The following is a 21,302-nucleotide window of genomic DNA, read 5'->3' on the forward strand; positions in this document are numbered from 1 at the left end:
AATGGAATAGCTTTTAAAAAGGGGAAGTTATTAAGTTGCTAGTTCACACTTCTAAAGCCATGAAAATGTCCAATTTAAAGCAAGGCTATAGAAATATCCAATCTAAGGCATCCAGGGAAAGATACCTTGGTTCAAGAAGGCTGATGAAGTTCAGGGTTTCTCTCTCAATTGGAAAGGCACGTGGTGAACATGGTGATATCTGCTAGCTTTCTCTCCAGGCCTCTTGTTTCATGAAGCTCCCCCAGGGGTGTTTTTCTTCTCCATCTCCAGAGGTCTCTGGCTACATGGGCTCCGTTTGCTCTGAAGTCTTTTCCAAAATGGTTCCCTCTTAAAGGGCTCCAGTGAGCAACCCCACCTTGAGTGGGTGGAGCTGCATCTCCATGGAAACCATCCAATCAAAAGTTACCACCCACAATTGGGTGGGTCACATCTTCATGGAAACAATAAAAAAGTTCCCACCCAGCAATAGTGAATGAGGATTAAAGGACATGGCTTTTCTGGGGTCCACCACAGATTCAAACCAGCACACACAGTATACCTTTTTCTGTCCTTTGACTTTTGATCTGTGTTTTTATGTTTGAAGTGTCTCTCGTAAATAGCTTATACTTGGGTCTTGCCTTTTCATTCAGTGGAATAAGCTCTGGACGGTACATCTGCAGGGACGGGTCAGCTTGTTTCTGAGCACCCACCTCCTGCTGGGGCCAGAGCTCACAAAGGGTGTTGGTCCATTTACATTTAGTGGAATTATTGCTATAGAGAAGGTTAAGTCAATCACCGTGCTGTTTGTTTCCTATTTGTTCCATAGGCTCTTTGTTCCTTTCCTGCCCTCCTTTGGTTTAAATGAATATTTTTTAGTAGTCCATTTTACCTCCCACTTTGGACTTTCAGTTATCTCTGTTTTGTTTTTTAGTGCCTGCACTAGAGTTTGCAACAGGCATCATCAAGTGGTCACAGTCTATCAATATTACATCAATATTACATCATTTTATAGATAAAAACCCTAAACAATATACTTCTCTTTTTAAGGAGCTTCATGAAAGAAGAGGCCTGGAGAGAAAGCTAGCAGATGTCGCCATATTTGCCATGAGCCTTTGCAGTTGAAAGAGGAACCCTGAACTTCATCAGCCTTCTTGAACCAAGGTATCTTTCCCTGAATGCCTTAGATTGGACATTTCTATAGCCTCGCTTTAATTTGGATATTTTCACGGCTTTAGAAGTGTAAACCAGCAACTTAATAACTTCCCCTTTTTAATGTTTTGCTTTTCCATCTTTCTCTCTGTGTTCAGTTCGGATAGTTTGTTGATCTGTATTCTAAATTTCTTTTCATTTCTTCTTCAGTGTTCAATTTGATGTTAATGGGATTAGTTTTCATTTCAGCTGTGGTACTTTTCAATTCTAGAATTTCCATCCGTTTGCTGAAATTCCCATCTGGACCTTCATTATGTTTATTAAAATCCTTACCTGTATCTATAATAGTTAAATTCCTTCTCCACTGATTTCGACGTCTGTGCCATGCCCAGGTCTCAGGATGGCTTTTTCTACTCTATTGGCTGGTTTTCATTCTGGCTGTGGGTCCCATTTTCTCCCCCCCCCGGCCAGGTCAGCAGTGTTTTCATTCTGTCGGGCCCCGCAGCAGCGGAACCAGCGGAGTGTGGGTGGTGCAGGCTGAGGTCCGGCCGCATTCGCAGGTCACGGCCTCCCAGCCTCTTCCGACTGACGCGTGTTCAGGCTTCGTGAGGACGTGTGGAGCCCGGCCCTGTCGCGAAGGCACGATCTGCCTGAAGGGCTGTGAGGTCCAGCGCGGTGCCCCCACTCTAGCTGGTCAGCATGCCATTCCGTGGAGCCACAGCGGTGAGAGCAGCCTCCAGCTCAGCCAGACCACAGCACCTCTGCCCGGACAGGCAGCGTGTCTCCACGCAGCTGCCTCCTGCCTGGGCCACAGCTCAGCAACCCGGCTGCCCCCGCAGCCCCCAGCATGCCCTCCAGGGCACCTCAGCAGTGTCTGTCCGGGTGCTACTCCCCAGAGCCATGGGCAATTCTGGCCATTGCAGGGTAATGGATATCATCCTTGTGCCGTAGGAAACCATAAACCTGATAAGGTACGTGAAACAGTCACGCTTAGGCCCCAGTCAGCAGATGGCACGGGGGTGGGGGCACCTGTGGTGGCTCACACCACGACAGCGTCCCAGCTCGCAGCGCTGGGTGTTCACTTCTGATGCTCCTTCTGAACCCCACTGGTCCGCCCCAGATGTGGCTGCTCTATCCGTCCTGCCTGTGGGGTGCACGTGGAGTCTCGGAACCCTTCTGGACAGGGCTCCACGCCACACTGCTGGCCACCTGCCACCCATGGCCGCAGAGCAGATGCTGCAGGGGGGAGGCCGGCACGGACCCTTCAGCATCCCCTCCCTGCACCACAGCACCCAGGGCCCTGGGGGAATAGGCTACTTACGGTGCCCGTGTCTTCAGGTGCCTGATGCCCAGCTGGACGGCCCTCTGGGAGCAGGCCATGGCAGTGTCCTGGTCATGGGCCGCGTGGGCAAAGTGGCCGAGCCGCGTGAGGGTCTGCAGCTCCAGCAGGGGGTCCGTCCACGTGCACTCCGAGGCCATTTTCACCAGCTTCCGGGCAGAAGTGGGTGACAGGGGGTCTGAGACTGTGGCCTGGCCACACCCGCCTGGAGGCAGCCCTGGGCACGGTCCTCTGAGCAGAACTACGGGCCGGTAGGGCCTGCAAAGCGCCACCCAGGCCACCGCTTCTCTCAGCGCCAGGGGCACGGAGAAAGCAGGGTCTCCTCAGCCCAGAGAAAGGGCACTCCCGATGCCGAGGGGGCTTTAACTGCCCCATGGAGACAATCCAGGCCACCCACCTGTGCCAGGGGTGGGACGGTGAACTCCATGAGGCCCAGCCCGTTGCACGAGTACATTTCCAGGGCAACGAGAACTTTGGTCACGGCACTGATGTCCTCGTTCGGGCTCTGGGGGAAGGAGCAGGGAGCGGGGCTCATGCCGGGCGGGGCACAAAGTGCGGTCCAAGGTAGCCCTCGGGCCAGGGCTGGAGCGTCCATGGGCCCGGCTACTTCCATGAAGGTCCACCTGGCTTTACCTGTTCACATGGCGGGGCAGCGGCCCCCCTGGGTGCCCCATGCCGCCTCACCGCTCCCCCTCGCCTCTGACCCTCACTCGGTCTCCCACCTTCTCCCTCAAGACCACCCCTCCCCGCAGCTGACCTCCCTTGACCTCTGGGCCAAGCAGCAGTCCACCGGCTCCCTGGGTACCTGCGCCCCTCTGCCTGCCCGGAACTGCACTGACGGCCCCTTCTCCACCTCCACAGCCTAGAGACCCAGGCACTGGCACCTCATCTGGGCTTTCCTGAACACTGGCCTTCAGCAACTATTCATGCAGTACCCACATGGGGCAGGTGGAGCCCTCAGGCTGCAGAACCCTAGGGGCACAGGTGGAGCCCTAAGGGCATAAGTGGAACACTGAGGTAGCAGGTGGAGTCCTCAGTAGCAGATGGAGCCCTCAGGTAGTAGGTGGAGCCCTTGGGGCGCAGGTGGAGCCCTCGGGCACAGGTGGAGCCCTCGGGGTGCAGGTGGAGCCCTCGGGGTGCAGGTGGAGCCCTCGGGCACAGGTGGAGCCCTCGGGGTACAGGTGGAACCCTCGGGGTGCAGGGGAACAGGTGAGGGTGGGAGTGGGGGGCACACCTGTTCGTCCATTCCTAGCCGGCTTCCGATCTGCTGCTGCATCAGCTGCTTGGCCTTCACCCAGGTGGCGATGAGCTGCTGCCGGACCACGGTGGGGACGGCCTCCTCGGGCACACCGCCTCCCGTCAGGCTCAGGGCGTACTCGCAGACCTGGAGCGGACAAGTCCGTGTTCACAGGCCGAGCTTCAAACACGGTAACTGAGCCAGACCCAGGCCCGCAAAGAAACGAGCATGGCTCTTCCTTCCTTTAAACAGGGCTAAATGGGGTTTTAAAAACGTTTTATCCCCAGGCCTCCTAAGAACCAAACCCATCACATGCCCTGGAGTGCTTGGGTTAGAAGCCCTAGGGGTGCCCACGGGAGACTTACCCTGATCCTACTCCTCACCCCCAGTCACCCTAACACCTCTCCAGGCTCAGGGCTCCCCCAACACAAGTCCACAAGGCTCCACTGTTAACCACAGTGTACAGAGGGGAAACTGAGGCACGGGGAGGGCAGGAAATGCACCCAAAACCTCAGTGAGTGAGGACAGAGTCGCCCTCCAGTGCTGCGCCCCGAAGCCACTCTGGACCCCAGCCCCTGGCTTGCCCGTGACATGACGAGAGCAGTTTCCTGTCTCCTGGACCTCGGCCCCCTTGGGAAGGCCCCTGGGCTTCGTGGGGATGGCCTGGGCATGTGAGTTCTCATCCACGGCACGAGCATGGCAGTGGACAGAGTGTGGGACAGCGGAGAGACCGCCGGGTGGCCCCGCCCTGCTCCCAAGTGTGACCTGCGCCAGCGCCTCGCAGAACTTTCAGGAACCCAGAAACCTGCCGAGCACGCCCCCAGCTCCTTCCCTTCTAGAGAAACTCAGAGGCTCCTGCGAGCTCCACCAGGGCCCATGCAGGGCGTGGCTCGGGCTGACCGGGGAGGTGACCTGTCTCCCACTGCCTGCGCGGACACGGCCTCCCGCGGCTTCCGTGATCCGGCCTAAAGCTGGTCCTGCGAACTCCTTCCCCCACACTCAGGGGCACCGCTCATCGCCCCAGAGTTGGCCTTTTAAGCTTGCACTTGACTGAACATTCTTTTTGCTGCTTTTTTTAACTATTAAAAAATTTTAATTTAGTAACATATATACCACATAAATATTACCATGGTAATAATTTTTTAAGTTTATAAACAGTGGCACTAAGTACATTCAAAAGGTGTCCCATCACTAAGACATATTTCGAGAAAGCCATCACCCCAAGGGAAACCGTCCCTTCCTCCTGCCGGGCCTGGGACTGCTGGCCTCAGGCTTTCTGTCTCCACAGCTCACCTGCGTGGGCTCTCACAGCACGTGTCCTTCGGCCCAGCCTCCTTCACTCAGCGCCACGTTTCTGTGGTCCGCCCGCACTGCGCGTGCGTCAGCACGTCGTTCCTTGCCATGGCTGAGCAGTGCTCCGCGTTACGCGTGGGCCACATCTTGTTCGCTCCTGCATCTGTGGATGGGCTCTTGGGTTGTTTCCACTTTCGGCTGTTGTGGAAAATGATGCTATGACTATCGAAATACAAACATCTCTCTGGGACCCTGTTTTCAATTTGGGGGCATCCACACCAAGGAGTGAGCTGCTGGGTCACGTGGTGACTCCACCTGCAATTTGTGAGGCGTCCACTGAGGCCTTCCACGGCAGCACCATTTTATTTCCACAAGAAACGCACGAGGGCTCCAATTTCTCTACATCGTCACCGACGCTGGTGGTTTAGTGGGTGTGAAATGGCATCCCATGCGGTTTTTCGTAATGGCTAGTCATGCTGGGCAGCTTTCACGGGGGTACTGGCCATGTGCATATCTTCTCTGCAGAAGTGCGTATTCAACTCCGTCGCCCATCTTTAAATGTGGTGTTTATTGTTGCTGAGCTGTGGGAACTCTTTACCTCTTCTGGGTATTAAACCTTTATCACATTATGTGATTTGCAAATGTTTTCTCCCATTCCAGGTCTTTTCCTCATTTGACAGTGCCCTTTGATGCCCCAAAATTCATAATTTTGAAGTCAAACTTTTTATGTGTTGCCTGTGCTTCCAGTGTCATATTTAAGACACCACTGCCGAATCCAAGGACGTGAGGCTATGCCCTAGGATTTTTCCTAAGAGTTTTATGGTTTTAGCTCTTAGGTTTAGGTCTTTGATCCATGTACTTTGGGTTCATTTTTGTGGCAATGCAGGGTGGAGGTCAGCCAGTTTTCCCGGCTCCAGACCTTGAGAAGCCTTTCCTGTCCCCACTGAATGCTCCTGGCAGCCTTGTGGGCGATCATTTCACCATCTAACTAAGTGCTTCTTTCTTGGTTCTATTCTGTTCTGCTGGATGCATGTCTGTCCTGGTTCCAGTACCCCATGATTTTGATTAGTGTAGCTTTATAGTGTTTTGAAATCAGTAAGTGTGAGTCCTCCAACTTTTCTTTTTCAAAAATACTTTGGCTATTTGGGGTGCCTTGTAATTCCATGAGAATTTTATGATGGGTTTTTCTATTTTGGTAAAAAATGTCTTGGGCAGTTTCATAGGGATTGTATTGAATCTGCAGGTCACTTTGGGTTAGTGTTTTCGTCTTAAAGTTAAGCCTCTTCCAATCCATGCACATGGCTGGCTTCCACTTACCCAGGCGTCAATCCCTTCTAGCAGTGCTTTCTAGTTTTCAGTGCACAGGACTTGGGTCTGCTTAGTTACGCTTTTCCTAAGCATTTCACTCCTTTTTGATGCTACTGCAAATAGAACTGTTTCCTTTCTTTCCTTTTCAGATTATGCATTGATGGTAGTTAAACACACAACTGATTTTTGCATGATGATCTTGTATCCTACAACTTTACTGAATTCATTTCCTGGCTCTACAGGGCTGTGTACATGTGTGCACGCGCGTGTGGATTCTTTAGAGTTTTCTACACGTAAGACCACATCATCTGCAAACAGTGACATTTTCATTAAACTTGACCGCTGAGTATGATGGCTGTCGTGGGCTTTTCAACTATAGCCTTTACTATCTCGGGGAAGTTCCCTTTTATCCCTAATTTACTGAGTGTTTCTGTCATGACAGGGGTAATGGATTTTGTCAAAATGCCTTTTCTGTCTCAACTGAAATGAACATGTGGTTGTTTCCCTTCATTCCACTATCGCGGCATATTTCACTGATTTTCGTACACAGAATCACCCCGGCATCCCATGGATAAAAGCAAGCTGGTCACAGAGTATGATTTTTTTTTTTTTTTTTTTTTCTAAGAGAGAGGGAGGAAAGGAAGGAAAGACAGAGAAGGAAGGAAGGATGGAAGGAAGGAAGGGAGGAAGAAAGGGAAACATTTTTAAACATTTTCTTGTTTTATTATATTTTGTTTGTTTGTTTGTTTTTTACATGGGCTGGGGCCGGGAATCGAACCGGGGTCCTCCGGCACGGCAGGCAAGCACTCTTGCCCGCTGAGCCACCGCGGCCCGCCCCAGAGTATGATTTTTTAAGATGCTGCTGATTTCAATTTGCTTGTATTTTGTTGAGAATTTTTGTATGTATATTCACAAGGAATATTGGTTTGTAATTTTCTTTTTTGTGATATTTCCATCTGGCTTTGGTATCAGGGCTTCAAAGAATGTCAGGAAATGTGCCTATTTCAAATATTTGGAAGAGTTTGAGAAGGATTGACGTTAATTCTTCCTTAAATGTTTAGTAGACTTCACCAGAGAAGCCATCTGGTCCTGGGTTTTTCTTTGTTGAGACGTTTTTGATTACTGATTCAATTCCTTCATTGTTATAGGTATATTTAGACTTTCTGTTTCTTCTTCAGTCAGTTCTGGTGATTTGTGTGTTTCCATGAATTTTTCCATTCCATCTAAGTTATCCAATTTGTTGGCATACAGGTGCTCACAGTTTTATCTCACAACCCTTTCCATTTCTGTAAAGTCGGTAGGAATGTCCCTACTTTCATTTCTGATTTTAACTATATGTGTTCTCTCTCTCCTTTTTTTTTGATTACTCTGGCTAAAGATCTGTCAATATTGTTATTTTTTCAAGAAACCAAATTTTGGTTTTGTTGACTCTCCTCATTGTTTTTCTAACCTCTATTTCTTTTATCTCTGCTCTACTCTATTTCTTTTCCTTCACTTTTTAACTCCAGGTTAGCTTGCTCTTCTTTTTCTTGTTCCTCAAAGTGTGAAGTTAGGTTTCTGGTTTGTGACTTTAGCCCTCTGTTAGGGTGGGCACTTGTAGCTATCGAGTCCCTCTCAACGCTGTTTGCCCCATGGTCCTGCACCTTGCATGGCCACAGGTCTCCCCCAGGACTCTGGCCCGTGTCCCCAGGTGCTGTGTGGGTGCCCCGTGCCCTTCTGCTCTGCCCTCATGGCCCACTGAGGTCTGCGGCGGCCTCCACAGCATGGCACCAGGTGCAGCAGCTGCTCCGGCTCCCGCCTGCCCCTTGGGTGTTCTGAGTGGGTGGTGGGTGGGAGGCGACTCCCCCTTCCTTCCTCTCGGCTGCCTGTGTCGGCAGGGTGCCTCCGAGCTCTGTTTCACGGCAGCGGCGTCCCTTCCCGACCCACGGGCCCCCAGAGGTCCCCCACTCACATGTTCCTCCCTGTGCTGTGAACGAGGCACCCCAACTGGGGCTCGAAACAAAAGCACTGCATCGCGTAGCCCCAGAGGCCGTGGGGCCGTGCTTCCCTGGGGTGCAGGGAGCCTCCGCCTCGGGGTGCCAGCGGCCTGCCCTCGGATCTGCCTCTGCCCCCCACGCCGTCTCCTGGCGCCCCAGGCCTGTGGCCCGCAGCGCACAGGGTCTCGTCTCCGCTACACCCTATTTCCACGCAAGGTCGCCTGCAAGGGGTCTGAGGGCACAGGGCCTGGGGGCAACACGACTCACTAAAGAACTTGCCTTTTCCTCAGATTTGCTAAGATTTTTTTGAATTAGAAGTAGGTGATAGACTGTCAGACACTTTTCAACACCCACTGACGAGGCCACTGTTTTCCTCCTTTAATACACTACTGTGGGTGACCCCAATAGACTTCACAGGACACACACCTGCCCGGCCACCAAGCAAACGTCCCACGTACTGGGGGGCTAACACCTCACTTGGAGTCGTCGCGCTGCTGTCCACACATGGCGCGGGCTCCGTTTCTCATGGTTTCGGTGCTCTCCTTCTCCAGTTTCTCATTCCTATTTCCCCTATTCTGTGACACCTTCACTAGCAGAGGCGTGACGCCCGCTGTGGAGGCAGCGCCTCCCCCCCCAAGGCCCCCGGCAGGCGGGAGGCGGCCTGCAGGGCGACCCCCAACCCCGCCCCTGCTCCCACCTTCCGCGCTGGCCTGGGGCTCCCCGTCGTGCCCTCAGCCCTCAGAAGCCTTGACTCTGCCCACAGGGTGGACCCGCCCCCCGAGCCTTGGCTGCAGGGTCCCAGGCAGGTGGGACCTCCACGGCCATCCTGATCTCCGAGGAAGCCCCCGAGTCCGGCGGGCTGTGCAGCGGGTTCGGCCGCGGCAGCCTCTTCCCTCTCTCCAGGGCCTGCGCTGGGATCCAGCTGAGAATGAGGCCTCGGGCCAGCGCGTTGCACAGCATCCCGAGGGTGACCAGGTCTCTGCAAGACAAACACCGCAGCGTCACGCCGCAGTCCCCGTGCCTGGCAGGAGGCCTGCTGGGGAGCAGGGGAGGCGTGCAGGGGGAGGTCCAGCGCGTCCCAGTTGCCAGCCCCTGAGCCCATGCACCCCATCTCTCCCACACGCGGCTTAAGCAGGGACAGCTGCTAACTGTGGGTGGGTCCTCCAGGGAAGACAAAATGGACTGGACAAAGGCACAGCAGGGCCGTCTCCATGTCCCCTGACCCCAGAAGTGCTGCGAGGGGGCTAAGCCTTTGCATCCAAGGTCAAGTCAAATGGGGCTACAGCAGAGCCCCTTATTTCTCACCAAACTACTACAGAGCTGAAATGGTGAAATGGGTACAGCTTCTCTGCGCAAGGCCACAGGCCTCTGACATTGAATTTTCTCTGCAGCAGAGGCCTGAGGGCAGGAGTCAGTCTGATTCTGAAACCACCACCTGCACCTTCGGCCGCTGCGTGGCCCACATACCCCACAGCCCATCTTCCTCACTGCTCATGGTTTAAACAGCACTTCACGGACATGCTCCTGCCCTCGGCTCATTCCAGCACTGCTACTTAGTATTTGATTTAAGAAAATTAAAACTGCAGGGTTCAGACAAAAAACACAACCAAATTAGCAAACAAAAAACCCACAGAGTTTTAAAACTTCATCGAAGTTGAGGGGGCGAGGGTGGTTCAGTGGTAGAACTCTCGCCTGCCATGTGGGAGACCCGGGTTTGATTCCCAGTCCATGCACGTCCCAGAAACACAAACAAGAAAAACAAACAAACAAAAAATTCAAGAAATGGTCCTGCAATAACAGGTCACTCACATGGAAAAAAAATCATGAAATGTGAGCCCACCTTATACATACAAAACAAAAACTTCATCGGAGTTAAATGGCACTTGGGCCTAACTTGATGTGTCCGAACGCCCAATTTTAGCTGAAAACATATAGACATACTTTTCAATACCTTCCCCCCAAAAAGAGTCAGACTCCCTAGGCTGCCCTTCCCCCCGTTGTCCTGAAGATCTGGTTTCAGCGGACGGCAGGGCAGGACTCTGTCCCAGGACCAGCGGCCTGCAGGCCACCCAGAGAGGGCGTGTGTGCGGCCCTAGGCGCACAGCGAGCAGCCAGCAGCCGAGACAACCTAAGCGACCCCTGTCACCGGCCCGGCTGCCCTACCCACTGTGCCCGATGGTCCTGACAATGCCCAGGAGGTGGTCCAGGGCGCCCAGCAGCTCCCTCTGCCGCCCGGCCGCCAGGAGGTGGTGGTTGTGGTTGAGCACGCAGACCACAGCGTTCTGCACAACCTGTGGCTCCCGCAGCTGCTCCCCAATCTCGGCCGAGCGCAGCCAGCTGCTCATGGCGTGCTGGGACAGGCTCTCGATCCACGTGCTGTGAGGCGGGGGGGGGAGGGGGGGGTCAAGAGCCAGCACAGGTTCCCAGCCCCGACCCCAGCCCCCAACCCCATGCCCCGACCCCGGTCCCAGCCCCCCGTCCCAGCCCCCCATCCCAGCCCCCCACCCCGGTCCCTGCCTCTGCCTGGCCTCCCTGCCCAGCTCGCAGACTGCAGTGGGGTGCAGCTTTCCCCACATGCTCAAGGGGCGAGCACAGAGAGCACCTCTGAAAACTGTTAGAACAAATAAAAAAAGATCACGCTTGGCTCGGCTCCCTGGCGGCAGGACTGCTTTCGAATGTGCAGCCTCATCTGGTGGCTGATTCAGGGCGTGCTGGGCAACAGGTCTCCCCAGGACACACGGGGCACTCCTGATGCCCCTGTGCCTGTGCTAAGAGCAGACAGCGGGCTGCACTGCTTCCTGTTTCCATCCTAATACCTCATTTTTGTTAATGAGAAACACCAATAAGAACAGACAAAAATCCGAACTAAAAAAATACTTCAAAAACTAGTCCTGTTTCTCTCCATCCTTAGAGCCCCTGACCAGCACACAGCCTCGCCACAGAGTGCCAGGGGGTGCCAGCCACACCCAGAGAGCTGGGCTTTCATCCTCATTCCAGGGCCTGGTCACCAGGTTGGGGGGGCTCTACGCTGAGAGCCAGGCTCCTTAGGATGAGCCACGATGCTCCTGCCCACGCTGTCCCCGAAGCTGGGAGAAGGGCTCGCGGGCACTGCCCACCTGTATGTGACCCACTCGGCCGTCTCCTCGGGGGGTGCGGCCACGTAGCCGGCCGGGTGCTGGCTCAAGTCCTCAGGGAATACGGGGCGGTCATTCAGCTCGATGCCTTGTGTCCACAGGAAGTGGACCGTGGCCTGGGAGGAAGAGCACAGCAGACATGCCATGTGGGCAGAGCCCAGGCCCCAGGGCCAGGCTGGACCATGTCCACCCCAGGGACATCAGCTCAGGACAGGACACGGGACCCAAGGCCAGGCTGGGCCATGGCCACCCCCGGGGACATCAGCTCAGGACAGGATACGGGACCCCAGGGCCAGGCTGGGCCGTGGCCACCCCGGCTGCGGCTTTTCCTTTGAGGTTTGGTTCTGAAAACGCCCAGTCAGTGGAGGCAGACACGTGTGTGTGAAGAGTCCTGGGAAGTGCTGCCAGCCATCAGCGCGGCACCATCCTCTCCGGCAGCTGCTCCCCAGCACCAGAGGCCCCGAGCACAGCCCCACCCGTCTTCTCACCCACAGGGACCCACGTCTCTGAACGCTAAAGGCTCTTTCCAAGCACCACCCGATGGCACAGTCACGCCTCAAAGGGGAAGAGCTGCTCCTCCATCCCCGCCCTTCATCTTCGAGGGCCCCAAGTGCCCCATGAGCGCAAGGGGCTGCCGGGACTCTCAGGCTCAGGCCACCAGCTGCCCCCCGAGCCGGGACCACCACAGCCCTGGGGAATAGCCTTGCTGTCCACCTTCCCTGCTCAGCCCTGCCCTGCCATGGGGCTGTCAGCTTCTGGGCACAGGACTCCTGGCATGGCCCAGCCTCCCCACTGACCATCACATGCTCTCTGCACTTACTGAGCACAGCAGGCCATGGCAGGTCAGGGATCAGGTCACCCTGCTGACCCCAAGGGGAACTGGACCTAGAAGGCTCAGAGCCACGCGTGCCATGCGTGTGAGAGCCCCAGATGGCCCCGCGTGGTTGGTGGAGGGAAAGCTCAGACCTGGGCCATAGGCCGGCCTGGCTCTGGCTTTGTCTCCTGGAGGACCCCCAAGAACCCTGGAATTTCCCTCACCCGGCGCATAGGGGCCACGCGGCATGCAGTCGGCAGGGGACGCACCTTGGCGCTGATGAAGCCCACCTCCGCGAACCTGCGCAGCAGCTCAGGGCACACCTGCCTCTGCAGGGCCAGCTCCGAGTGGCCCGCACTGCCCTGTGCCGCACTGCCCCCCTTCTTCTTCTTGCCTGCAGGCAAGGGCAGTGGGCGTTGGAACGGGGAAGGGCCGGGCGACCTGCCAGCCACAGGCTGAGGCCCGTCACCTCCCCAGGGTGGCCCCAAGCCCCAGCCCCTCTCCAGGCCCTGGCTTGTCCCGCAGCAGAGGGCAGGGGCCGCATCGTGCTTTTCCACCCCCCACCTGCGAGGCACCGCAGGGCGTGTGTGGAAAGCACCACGAGCCCTTGGCCTGGGGCCGGCTCTGGACAAGCACCTTTCTTCATCTTGTGTGGCTTCCTGGCCTCCACGCTGTCGTACAGCAGACAGAACCGGCTCGCCGCTCGACAAACGTCCCACACTCCCTGCTTGCGGGCCACTTTGGCTAACTCTGCCCAGATGTGTATTCTGCTCACCAAAGATCCAAACAAAGGGGAAATGCAAATACAGACACAGGTGACAGAAATCAGAAGCTCCCAGAACTGCTGCTTTTAACAAAAAGCCACTCTCCACAAAAACAGGTAGGAAAGTGTAGCCCTGAGAAGAACAGAAGTTCGGGGTATGGGAGCAGATGGGGGCCTCCTGGGGTGTGTGGGCCGTCCCAAAGGGTGGAGTGAAGCCCCAGCTGTGGGGGCTCCCCTGCAGGCTCCCATCCACTCAGTAGGCAGCCCCGTCCCTCACTAGGACAACTGAAACCTGCCCCGCACCTGCCTCCGCGCCTGCCCTGCACCTGACACCACACCTGCCCCCGCACCTGCCCAGCGCCTGCCCCTGCACCTGCCCCGCACCTGACCCCGCACCTGTCCCCGCACCTGCCCCCGCACCTGCCCAGCGCCTGCCCCTGCACCTGCCCCGCACCTGACCCCGCACCTGTCCCGCACCTGCCGCTGCGCCTGACCCTGCACCTGACCCGCACCTGACCCTGCACCTGTCCCGCACCTGCTGCTGCGCCTGCCCCTGCACCTGCCCCGCACCTGACCCCGCACCTGTCCCGCACCTGCCGCTGCGCCTGACCCTGCACCTGACCCGCACCTGACCCCACACCTGACCCCACACCTGCCCCACACGTGCCCTGCACCTGCACCTGGGGCTGAGGGGCAGGCGTCCCATGGAGAACCCTGCTTCAGTGCTGCGTCCTAATGGCTATCACATGCTTGAGCTTGGGGGAATGTCCTTAGCATTTTGGGGCCCCTCAGTGAGTGAGTAGGAGATGTGGGAGACCTGCAGAGGGTGGTGACTGTGCTGAGCCAGGACGGCCCGTCTCTCAGCACTTTGCTTTGAGTTTTACTTTCTTCCCTAGGAAAACACACCCTCCTCGCTTACCTTTCTTTGTCATTTTCATTTCCCAGACGCCTTAAATGACCACCAGCCTTGTCCACGCTGATAATGTAATGGCGAGCTTTTGCAAAGAGGTAGGTGAACCGGCCCCTATTTTTCCCAGTGGAAACTGAGGACACAAAGTGAAGGACAGACAAAGCAGCACGTCAGAGGACCACAGGGCTGCAGCTGGCAGCTCTGTCCAGGGGACCACGTGCCCGGGCCACGCTGTCCTCTGGGCAGCACCCCCCACCCCTGTGCTACCTGCACCTTTTTAGCTTCGAGGCTGAGCTGGCATCTCAGAGCATCTGACGTCCTCCGAGCCCCGCAGAAGCCATGCTCCCCCATCCAGGTAGGCCTCATTCCTGCCTCCTTAGTGCAGGCTCCCCGGCTCTCCCCAGCCCCAACCTCTGGCAGCACCTGGGCCGGACGCAGCTCTCCTCTTCCCAGCAAGCGAGGCTGGAACTGAGATGCCACCCAGGACGGCTGCACTGGGGGACGCAGTGGGCACAGGCCCAGAGGGGGGCTCCTCCTTGTGCTGGGAGCGCACAGGGCAGGGGCTGCACACTGGGCCTCTCTGGGCTGGCCCCTTTCCCACAGGATCTCTGCTTATTTGCCAGAGGTCTCCTTCTCCCTGAAGCCTTGGCCAGGGGCATCGGCCAGTCCCAATTCATGCAGGGAGGCTGCCTCTGCGGGACACTCCCTCCTGAACTTGGGTTTGCTGACTCCCAGGGGCGACACAGAACCTGGGGGGCGGGTTCAGTACCTGGGGGGAGGGGTTCAGTACCTGGGGGTCGGGTTCAGCACCTGGGGGGGGTTCAGTGCCTGGGGGGGGGTTCAGTGCCTGGGGGTTGGGTTCAGCACCTGGGGGTCGGGTTCAGCAGCTGGGGGGTGGGCTTTGCACGGGGGGTGGAGGGGGGGTGGCTTCAGCACCTGGGCTGCAGGTACAGCCTGTGTGGGAGCCATTCCAGGAGCCTGCCTTAGGTCCTTCGAGGCAGGACATGCACTGGCTCTGCTCACCTTTGGCCTCGTTCTCACTGTCCAGCACAATCTGGAAGGCGTCAGGAGCCAGGGCAAGGCCGGCGTTCACCAGGAGTGCCCGCTTCTTCCTGACGCTGTCCTTCGGCATGGCTTTTTTTGCCTGCATAGGACAACAGGGGAATCTTTTCCCGAGAACTCAGCTAAGGGGTGGGCTGGGCGGTCCTCGGGGCCCCGGAGCAGGGGCGCCTCCCTGGGCTCCTCACGCCATCTTGGACCTCCCTGCTGTGGGAGACGCCCCAGGTCCGGCTCCCTCTCAGGTTCGGGATCCTTTCCAGGAGACCTGCCTCTGCTCCAAACCGCAGTCCCAGTCCGCCCTGCCCCGGGCCTCCTCAGTCCCGCCCCTGGCCTCTCCTAGCCCCGCCCCTGGGTTCTCCTAGCCCCGCCCCCACCACGTTGTCATGCTCCGCCCACAGCTCCGCCCCATGCCTCCCGCCCAGGGCTCCGCGGTCCCGCAAACACTGGGGTCTGAGTTCTGGCCGCGGGCAGCATGGGCACCTGTTCGATGGCCAGGATGGCCTTGTCCTCGGCCCGCTCGGGGGACTGGTAGAGCATGGTGCACAGGCGCAGCCGGTTGGAGGCCATCTTGAGCCGGTCCTCGTAGAGGCCCAGGCTGTCGAGGCGCATGGCCTTCTGCAGGTGCTCCAGGGCCAGCTCCAACCGGTCCTCATCCTCCTCGATTTGGGCCATCTCCATGTGCACTTGGCATCGGAGCAGCTCCATCAGACTGCGGGATGGCGGGCATGAGCGACTGCAGCCGGAAGGTTCCAGGAGGAGAGGCAGGGGCGCTCAAGGAAAGCCCCCTGCCCCAACCTCCTCCTGGGGTGAGGGCAGAGCTCGTCTGGGAGGGGGCGGGGCCTGTCTGAGAGGGGGCGGGGCCTGGCTGGGCAGGGAGTGGTGCTCCGTCAGCAGCTGCTGCCTTGAGGGCTCCCTGAGTTGGGAGGGCACAGCCAACTGGGCAGAAGCAGCGCACAGCTGGTGGTAAGCTGGGGAGACCTGAGGTGTACGGAGACCTGAGGCTGCACAGATAAGGAAAGGCCCCAGCAGGTCCAGGGGCCACCTGCCCCTTCCCTACCTGCCCTGACGGCTCCAGTGTCACCAAGGATGGGGACCTAGGGCAGCTCGGTAGCACCTGCTGTCCACTGACATCCAAGCTCCCCTGCTCCCTTACTTTTCACTTTGGTCTTACCTAGAGGACCTTCCCAGGTACAGGCCCCCTGCTCAGAGCCACCTGCCAGGACCCCCTGCCAAGCCTGCCTGGGAATCATGGGGCACCAGGCAGGCCTGGGAGCCCCGTGTCTTCTCCTGGGTCTGAGCACATAAAGAAATCCCAAAGCATTTCCTATCAACAGCCCCAGAGGCCCCCAGACCACAACCCCTGCCCTGGGACACAGATATCAGCACCCAAGCTCTGCTCCCAGCCCAGCAAAGCACTAAAACCCACGGGTCCGGGGGCCTAGGGGGAGGGGCGTGCTGGAGCTCAGCGCAGGGAGCTTCTCATTCTCACAACGATCCTGGAAGTTTGGAAGTACTTCAAAATAACAAGCTAGAGCAGATTCTTCAGAACCCACATGAGAACGGGGCTGGGGGTAGGCACAGCAGAGCCCATGCTGCAGCTGAATGGGCAGTTCCTCAGGCCCAGGGTGGGAGGAGCGAAAGCCACAGCATGTTTGATGTAAAAGTGTGGATTAAACAAGAAGTCAAACCATCCAGATGTTTCAAAATGCGTGAAGTAGAAACAGAAACAAGAATAAAGGAGAAAGATGAACTCACGCTCATATTGGACATGCTAGCACCCCTCTCTGGGTGACCCCTGGACCAAGAAGCTGGGGGGCTCGGCAGAACCACCTTCCAGAAGGAAGGACTGATTCCCTCACCTGCCTGCAGAAACCCCTTAGCTCCTGAGCCCTACAGGGAACATGTCTGCACTAAATCTTTCCCACCAAACAGAACCAAGCAAACAGGGCCCCCAGGCCCAGTGGCCTCACTGCTGAATTCTGACAAACTTTAAGGAAAAAGTGAAACGAACATCACACAAAGTCCCTCAGAAAACAAAGGAGGTGGGACACTCCAACTCATAACATCAGCATGAACATGGGATCAGAACCTGGCAAGGTACTGCAGGACAGGAAACTGCCAAATTAGCAAAATTAATAAGTGAATTTACAACTATATTAATATGCAATGTCACAAAATACAACTTTTTGCTCTTTGAAATGCAGACACTGTTAAGAAAATGAAATACAAACTACAGATGCAGAGAAAATATTCATAAAAATGTATCCAACAAAGGAATTTTTATCCAGTTCTTTCAGTTTCCTGGGCTGCTCAATAAATACCTTTAAATGGGTGTGGTTAAACAGTGGGAATTTATTTCCTTCCATGTGAGGCTAAAAGACAATCCAAAGCAAGGTGTCATTACGGCAGTGCTCTCTCTTGAGCCCTACGCCTGGCACACCCTTCTCTCCAGGTCTCCTTGATTTCGGCTTCTTGCCTCGATGGCTTTCTCTCTTCTCTCTCTCTGACTTTTCTCCCACTTAAAAGGACTCCGATAATAGGACACGGTGCCAGTTTAAAAGGAGGATGTACCCTAGAAAAGCCATGTTTAATCCTGATCCATCCTGGGGCAGCAGCCTGTCTTTTAATCCCTATTCAGGACTGTAGGTTGGAAATTTGACTAGGTTATCTCCACAGACATGTGACGCACCCAATTGTCCGTATTAACCTTTGATTAGATGGAAATGTGACTCCACCCATTCCAGGTGGGTCTTGATTAGTTAACTGGAATCTTTCAAAAGAAGGAAAATTTTGGAAAACATGACAGAACCACAAGTGCCCACGAAGCCAGAGACCTTTGGAGACAGAGATGGAGAATGCCCTTGGGAGAGCTTCATGAAACAAGAAGCCTGGAGAGGAAGCCAGCAGACATCGCTGTGTGTGCCACATGCCTTTCCAGTTGAGAGAGAGACCTGAACTTTATCAGCCTTCTTGAACGAAGGTATCTGTGCTGGTTTGAAATGATGTATGTACCCTAGAAAAGCCATGTTTTCATCCTAATCCCATTTTGCAAAGGCTGCTGCTGCTTCTAATCCCTAGTCAGCATTGTGTGTTTGAAACTGTAATTAGATCATCTCCCTGGAGATGTGATTCAATCAAGAGTGGTTGTTAAACTGGATTAGGTGACATGTCTCCACCCATTTGGGTGGGTCTTGATTAGTTTCTGGAGTCCTATAAATTAGGAAACATTTTGGAGAATGAGAGATTCAGAGAGAGCAGAGCAGAACGACATAGCCACAAGAAGCAGAGAGTCTACCCGCCAGCAACCTTTGGAGATGAAGAAGGAAAACGCCTCCCGGGGAGCCTCATGAAACAGGAAGCCAGGAGAGAAAGTTAGCAGATGACGCCATGCTCCCCATGTGTCCTTCCAGATGAAAGAGAAACCCTGACCATGTTCGCCTTGTGCCTTCTCACTAGAGACAGAAGCCCTGAACTTCATCGGCCTTCTTGAACCAAGGTTATCTTTCCCTGGATGCCTTTGACTGGACATTTCTATAGACTTGTTTTAATTGGGACATTTTCCCAGCCTTAGAATTGTAAACTAGCAATTTATTAAATTCTCCTTTTTAAAAGCCATTTTATTTCTGGTATATTGCATTCTGGCAGCTAGTAAACTAGAACAGTATCTTTCCCTGGATGCCTTAAATTGGACATTTCTACAGCCTTGCTTTAATCTGGATGTTTTTCAAAGCATTAGAACTATAAACTTGCAACTTATTACATTCCCCTATTTAAAAGCCATTCCGCTTCTTGTATATGGCATTCTGGCAGCGAGCAAACTAGAACAAATGACCCATCCTGATCTGGGCTGGGCAACACCTTAACACATGTAGCCTCACCAGAACTTATGATGAGTCTGCACCCCCAAGAAGGTATTAGATTTAAGAATGTATTTTCCTGGGGTACCCACAGCTTCAAACCACCACACTCTACTCTCTAAACCCCCCAAAACACATGTTCTTTCCATCCCAAAGTCCGCAAAGTCTAAGTCTTTCAGAAATAATGCCAAGTACAAAGTCTCATCAGGGCAGCCACGGGGGCATCTGTCCTGGGGCCCAGCTCCCTCTGCGAACCTGTGAGACCCGGACAACACGTCTTCTGCTCTGATGTTCAGAGGAGGGTCGGGCAGAGGGTGTGCAGGCCCTTTCCCACAGGGAGGGACAGAAGCAAAGCAGGGTCACAGGTCACAACAACACCCCATCGGCTCTCAAGGTCTGGGGGTCATCTATGGGGTGGTGCTTTCTCTTCTGGGCTGAGGGGTGGCAGCACCCCCCTGCCAAGGGCTTGCCCAGTGGCCAGGCTCCCCTGAATGTGGGTGGGGGCTTCAGCCTCTCAGAGCGCTGGGGTGATGGCCAGGCTCCCCGCACTCCCTGGGGAACAGGCCCCACCCCCGAGCACGGGGGCGGCAGCACTCTTCCTGGAAAATGGGGTAGAGGCCCCTCTCTGAGCATGGGGTAGACTCGCCCTTCAGACATGCATGGGTGGGCCCACTCTCGTGGCCTGAGAAGATGTCTTAGGTCCAGAACTCGGTGTCCATGGTTCTGCCCTTGAAGTCGTTTTCTTCAATGTGTCCCTTGTAGTCCAGCCTGGCAGTGGTCCCGCCCATACACATCTCGCAGAAAGCATGTTAGTTCCTCATGCAGGGGTCCCCACCACCAGACAACAGACTCTCTAAAACCCTTCCTGGACAGCTCCACCTCCAGTCCCGACTAGTCCTGAGAAGGCTGGAGTGCTCCATGCTCAGCTCAGCCCTCACGTGAAGTGCTGTCCTCTGGGGAATCGCTTTCCAGAGGCTCAGAATGTTCCACCCCATTAATTTCTGTTTTTCCTATTTTTATTTATTGTGCTCCAGGGTTGGGTTCTCATTTTTATGCATTTCATTTCCTCTTGCATTTCACTAGAAGCTGCAAGGAGAAGCCAGGCTGCACCTTCCACACTTAGCTTGGAAATCTCCTCCGCTAAATATCCAAACTCATCACTTTCAAATTCTGCCTTCCATCTGCTCCTTTAAGCCAGGGTTGCCTCTCCTCCCATTCCCAGCACCACGTTCACGTCTGTCCAAGGCCTCCTCAGCAGAGCCGCCAGCGTCCACGTTTCCACTGACAGTCTCTGCAGAGCAGCCCACAGCTCTCCCAGCCTCGGCCCATCGCCACAGTTCTGGTGTTGGCGATGGCAGCAGCCCACTCCTGGCACTAAGCCTGTTTTAGTTTCCTGGGCTGCTCAACGGATACCATGAAACGGTCAGGGTAAACAGCGGGAACTTAAGAGCTGATGGTTTTGAGGGTAAACAAAGTCCAAATCAAGACATCATCAAGGTGATGCCTCCTTCCAAAGACCAGCTGCGGATGGCCGTCGGCGGCTCTGCCACACGGCCCAGCACCTGGCGGCACCCGCCGGCCTCTCCCTTCTCTCCCAGGTTCTGCCAACTTCATCTTCTTGCTCCCGAGGCTTTCTCTCCACCACCCCCCCCCCACCTCGTCTGTATTCACTCCATCTATGAAGGACTCAGTAACCCGATCAGGACCCATCCTGCAGGGGCCTCGTCACAGCAGGTCCACACCCGGGAACGGAGTCGATCTAAGAACATGGTTTTCCGGGTGCTCAGCTCCAAACCACCACACCCGCTCACACAAAGTGCTCCTGCAGCTCCAGAACAAGAGATAAACTACCCAATTCTGGGGCGTCCCTTCATAGAGACACTTCCCAAAAGGAGACAGGGGAATAGCCAGTAAGCACGTGGCCGTCAGGGAGAAGGCGTGAATCTACTGAGACCCCCACCCTCCACATCCCCTCCACGCCCCCACACCCCCATCCACACCCCTCCATGCCCCCTCCATGCCCCCTTACCCCCACCACACACTCCCCCACCCCCTCCTCGCCCCCTCCCCACATTCCCTCATCCTCTCCATGCCCCCCACGCCCCCTCTGAGTCTAGCCCTCCCTGAGCCCGGGCCCCCGTGCCCTCTGTCCTCCACGTCCTGCTTCCCTCCCTAAGCCAGGTCCCTGCGCCCTCCACATTCTGAGCCCTCCTCCTCACACCCCTACTGTGCTCCCTCTCTTCTCCTGACCCTTAATGGGGTGTCCCCCTCGTGACGCCCCACGCCCGCATGCCTGGCATCTGCCCTAGCCCAGGACCTCTGCAGCCCCTGTCCACACCAGGAGGCCCCAGCCCCCATGGCTGGCATGCACTCCCCCAGCTCTGCGCCCTCCTGCTGGCCCTCCTCACTCTGCAGATGGACCCCTCTTCCCGGGGTGCAGCACGCGGCACCCACTGCTTCCCCGGGACCCCCGCAGATCCTCCT

At 55.9% G+C, this 21,302-nt stretch overlaps 1 protein-coding gene across 5 annotated transcripts in view; it reads right to left on the minus strand.

The window, feature by feature from the left end:
* The window catches only part of CFAP46 (cilia and flagella associated protein 46), a 113,621-nt gene that overhangs the window by 56,532 nt on the left and 35,787 nt on the right, over positions 1–21,302 (minus strand). For all 5 annotated transcript variants that reach the window (XM_077126439.1, XM_077126437.1, XM_077126436.1 and 2 more), the window contains exons 12-22: positions 15,442–15,670; positions 14,926–15,046; positions 13,912–14,035; positions 12,866–12,996; positions 12,499–12,623; positions 11,398–11,531; positions 10,445–10,657; positions 9,095–9,260; positions 3,702–3,851; positions 2,865–2,972; positions 2,450–2,616 (exon numbers count right to left, since the gene is read on the minus strand). In XM_077126439.1, coding sequence (XP_076982554.1) covers positions 2,450–2,616; positions 2,865–2,972; positions 3,702–3,851; positions 9,095–9,260; positions 10,445–10,657; positions 11,398–11,531; positions 12,499–12,623; positions 12,866–12,996; positions 13,912–14,035; positions 14,926–15,046; positions 15,442–15,670 — 1,668 coding nt within the window. The remainder of the gene's footprint in view (positions 1–2,449; positions 2,617–2,864; positions 2,973–3,701; positions 3,852–9,094; positions 9,261–10,444; positions 10,658–11,397; positions 11,532–12,498; positions 12,624–12,865; positions 12,997–13,911; positions 14,036–14,925; positions 15,047–15,441; positions 15,671–21,302) is intronic.

This window comes from Tamandua tetradactyla, chromosome 13 (assembly GCF_023851605.1).
Source record: "Tamandua tetradactyla isolate mTamTet1 chromosome 13, mTamTet1.pri, whole genome shotgun sequence".
NCBI lineage: Eukaryota > Metazoa > Chordata > Mammalia > Pilosa > Myrmecophagidae > Tamandua > Tamandua tetradactyla.